Source organism: Nanorana parkeri, unplaced genomic scaffold (assembly GCF_000935625.1).
Source record: "Nanorana parkeri isolate BGI_ZX_2015 unplaced genomic scaffold, ASM93562v1 scaffold98, whole genome shotgun sequence".
Classification (NCBI taxonomy): Eukaryota; Metazoa; Chordata; class Amphibia; order Anura; family Dicroglossidae; genus Nanorana; species Nanorana parkeri.
Window position 1 is genome coordinate 1,139,080 of NW_017306366.1, and position 3,817 is coordinate 1,142,896.

A 3,817-nucleotide genomic window follows, 5' to 3' on the forward strand; every position below is an offset into this window, starting at 1 on the left:
ATAGATTATTCTGCAAATGTAAAAGATTGCACTGACCGCAGTGGGCCAGTTCAGTGCTCCGACAGAGACGAGTTCTCCATAATCCATCCCCCACAAAAGGCAAACTCTTAAAGATGTCAGGCCCCCGGGTTATGGCTTTGGACGCTGGTTCCAGCACGGATGATTACCCGCGTGAAACACGCATGGCTCAGATCTCTACACAGCACAGGGCACAAGCTGCCAGTGTGGGAAACATTCTTAGCGTGCAGGACAGTCTCATATGTAACCAATGCGAGCCATCATAACAAGTGCACAGAAAAATAGTTTCTAGAGAAATAGATCTGGTGGATTAATGTTACAAAATAAGCTATTTTTGCATGTTTTCTAACATGTTCTGGCTACACAACCTGGACACTGATTACAGTAAAACATATTAAGCAGCCTCTGTCAGACATTGGTTCCACATGCGACTGGCCCACTTGGTTGGTAAATTAAGTTTTAGGATTCATTGATCTTCTAGACACAGACTGGGGTTTATCCTGTTATTTACTGAAAGCCTCACAGGTACCACAAAGCATCATGGGGTAAAAGCAGGGATCTTACTGCAGGTGAAGCCCACAAGAGACACTGGGAGATATCTTGACCCATGCCCTGCAGGCCCTTCCTTGAATGAAGGGGTTAATGAGAATGAAAAGAAACCGTTTATTTTTGGCACATTCTGCAGAGATCCCATCCTGCAGGGTGGCAGGAGCAGGATGAGTCAGCGGTGGCTCTCTGCCTGGACCAGCTTCTCTTCTCTCTTCCTCACACCCCTGCGGCGTGCGTTGGGGTGCTGGGTTGTTTTAGGCCCATGGTAGAACACAGCCAGCCGGCAAAATCCACGTCCTCCAATTCGGACGTTTTAATAAAACTGTGAACCTGAACAGAGGTGGGGAGAAAGAAAAAAAGGTGAGGCTCTCTCAACATACCCATATTTAAACAGCATTGAACTGTCATAATGTCATGCTCATCAAGCAGGGCTGCTTTAATTAAAAAAAAAAAAAAAGGATTACATCCCATAAATGAATGCTTTTATATGCACTAAAAAATGAACACTATCCTGCCAAAACACTTTGTATGTATGGCCATCCAGTTTCTGGATTTGAACAGCTCTGACACAGAGCCCTGCCTGGCAAGGGAGGTCGAACAATCGTTTTCTACTTTCACTTACAGGTCTCCTTCTCACCCCCACCATGTGAATGGACAGTGAAAGGAGAAGCAGCTGACCAATGAGCTCATCTTTCTGTCACTCTCTCCTCCTATCAACATGCTCCTTGCATTGCAAAACATCTCACTGGCTCCTTGTGCTGCTTCTCTCCTCCTCTCTAAGCTTTGCTTACAAGGAGTGCAAGAGACTGAAACCAAGTCAAAGTAACTGCTTATGCTGCATTTCAAAAAATACATTTGGATGTACTGAGGATTACAAAGCTGCATTACCTTGTGTATTTTATATCTGCCTGGATTCGGCTTTAACAACTTAGGCCTCGTTCACACGGGGCAATCTGACATTCCTGCAGCAGGAACCTACGGATACAGGTTAACGACAGGGTGACAGCGGCCGCATCTGTAAGTGGCAGTCTGCATGTAATCAGATATGATACGGTTACATGCGGTTTGGAATAGATCACTGTCTGAATGCAGGATATATGCGTCCAGTGAGAGTGATCCATTCCAAAATCGCATGTAATCATTTGTAATTACATGCAGACTGCCGCTTACAGATGTAGCCACTGTCATCCAGTCATTAACTTGAATGGGTACAGAGGCCGCATCTGAATGGGACACCTGGGATTCCTGCCCATTATTAATTCTAATGGTTCTAAAGTTAACCAACAGGGCCATTGCGTTTATGTCTATGTACATTAGCACTTCTGCGGGGTGTGGGGGGGACTGGATTAGGCCTGATGGGTTTCTAATGCGCTGAGAATTCTTTGGCGTGAGAATATGGAGGAATGCCATCAGAAGACCATCGGCATCCTTTCCCTTCCTATACTGAACACAATCACCTGTTGTGAGACTATGTGTACACTGTAATTGCTTACTTGTATTATTTCTAATATTTAACCAGTTGACATCCGCGGTGTTAAACCCCCTTCCCATCCAGGCCATTTTTCAGTATATCTAAAGTCATTTTTTTTTAAATGTTGGTTTTGGATATAGCGAGTCGAACCCCGTAAGGTTCTTATAACCGTCTTGTGCCCCTGCAGGGAAGATTCACCTCTCTCTTTGTTGTAGTGACCATTGTCCTTATAAAGGGAGGGAAAAAAATAAAAAAAATCGCAAAATTGTCACTGAAAACTAAAATAGAGGGAAAACATCTTTTAATGGGGACACCAATTCAAGTGACAACTGTTTAAAAAAAAAAAAAAATTCAGTTACTATGAAAAGATTTTCTCTCACTTCCTGTAGTGTTTTAAACCTTAAAAATACATTTAGATAATTTGACTTTAGATAAATGTTTAAAGTTTATTTACTACAAAATGCTTTGAAATCTCTGTGGTTATACCTTCATACATTTTTGATGTCTTCTTTTCTCATCTTGACCTGTACTGTACCATACAATCACTTCTCTATGTTTGGGATGTAGTAATACTGGAGTCACGTGGATTCTGCCTTCCGGGAATAGTGCCAGGGTTATGATGCAATTTGGCCTCATGTGGCCCGAGTGATAAAGTCCTAACCTTCCACACCCGGGCTATAGAATACAATAGAGCCTATGACTGCAGCCAGGAGTGCACAGGACATGCAGTTACTAGTCCAGTGTAATGTGGTTGGTGTCCAGTACAAAAAAAAAAAATAGACTGTAAAATATCGGAGAGCTAAGTGAACCTACATTACAGGGATGGTGAATAATGTGTAAAAGGGAAAAAGACATTAAGGCCCCATTCACACCAGATCCATTGCAATTAATTTTTCAACGGATGTCAACAGAAGGTAACCCAAAAAATGAATGGGGTGTAAATGGGACCATTTCACAATGCTCTGTTCCATTCTGTTACACTGGGAAAGAAAATTAGAGCATGCCCTCATTTTATTTCCAGCGCAATGTAACGCAATGCAGCGGTGTGAACTAGCCCCATTCACAACCATTCATTTTTGGGTGCCTTTGAGTTATCATCCATTAAAAAAATAATCACAACGCAACGGACCAGAAGGAAATTGGAAGCTACAATTGCAAGTCAACAGACCCTCCATTGACTCACGATTACCTTCTGACTTTGGTGTGAACGGGCCCTAAAAGAGGGCTGGAATCCCAGGAGCCAAGTCGCCAATGCTCCTTAACCACTTGAAGGCCATAGTGTTTCACCCCCTTCCTGGCCAGGCCATTTTTCAGTATTCAGCGCTGCGGTACTTTGACTGATGTTTATTATAAGGTGGTTAAAAACGGCAGCTGGCGCCTAACTTTTGAGGTTTTCTCTAGCGGTTAGCAATTAAGCTGGCTTCTAAAAAAACTGCTGGCTCCTGGATTGGACAGACTGGCTCCTGAATTCCATATTAATTTGTCCACCCCTGCATTAAAATATAAAAATCTCAGGAAATATTTTTTGTATCTCTTCACACCCGAAGTTTTCACCAGTTTATAACCAATGCAGAGTTTTATGATATTATATAAGTGGGCTAAATCTGTTCTGTGAAAAGTTTAAAACACTGAAATCTGCACAACTCTCCAGATTCTCAGTTACTGAAGAGTCATTACACAACACATTGATCCATAGAATACCACATTAAGCATGCTCAGGGAAGACAAATAAAAATAAAAGCCAGAAGCCAATATTTTTCATGTATGAGACACCAGCAG

At 42.4% G+C, this 3,817-nt stretch overlaps 1 protein-coding gene across 1 annotated transcript in view; it reads right to left on the reverse strand.

The window, feature by feature from the left end:
- Positions 1-371: 371 nt before the first annotated feature.
- The window catches only part of MAP2K1 (mitogen-activated protein kinase kinase 1), a 34,400-nt gene continuing 30,954 nt past the window's right edge, over positions 372-3,817 (reverse strand). Inside the window, exon 11 of the mRNA XM_018552842.1 lies at positions 372-897. Within this exon, the coding sequence (XP_018408344.1) occupies positions 784-897 (114 nt within the window). The 3' untranslated portion in view covers positions 372-783. The remainder of the gene's footprint in view (positions 898-3,817) is intronic.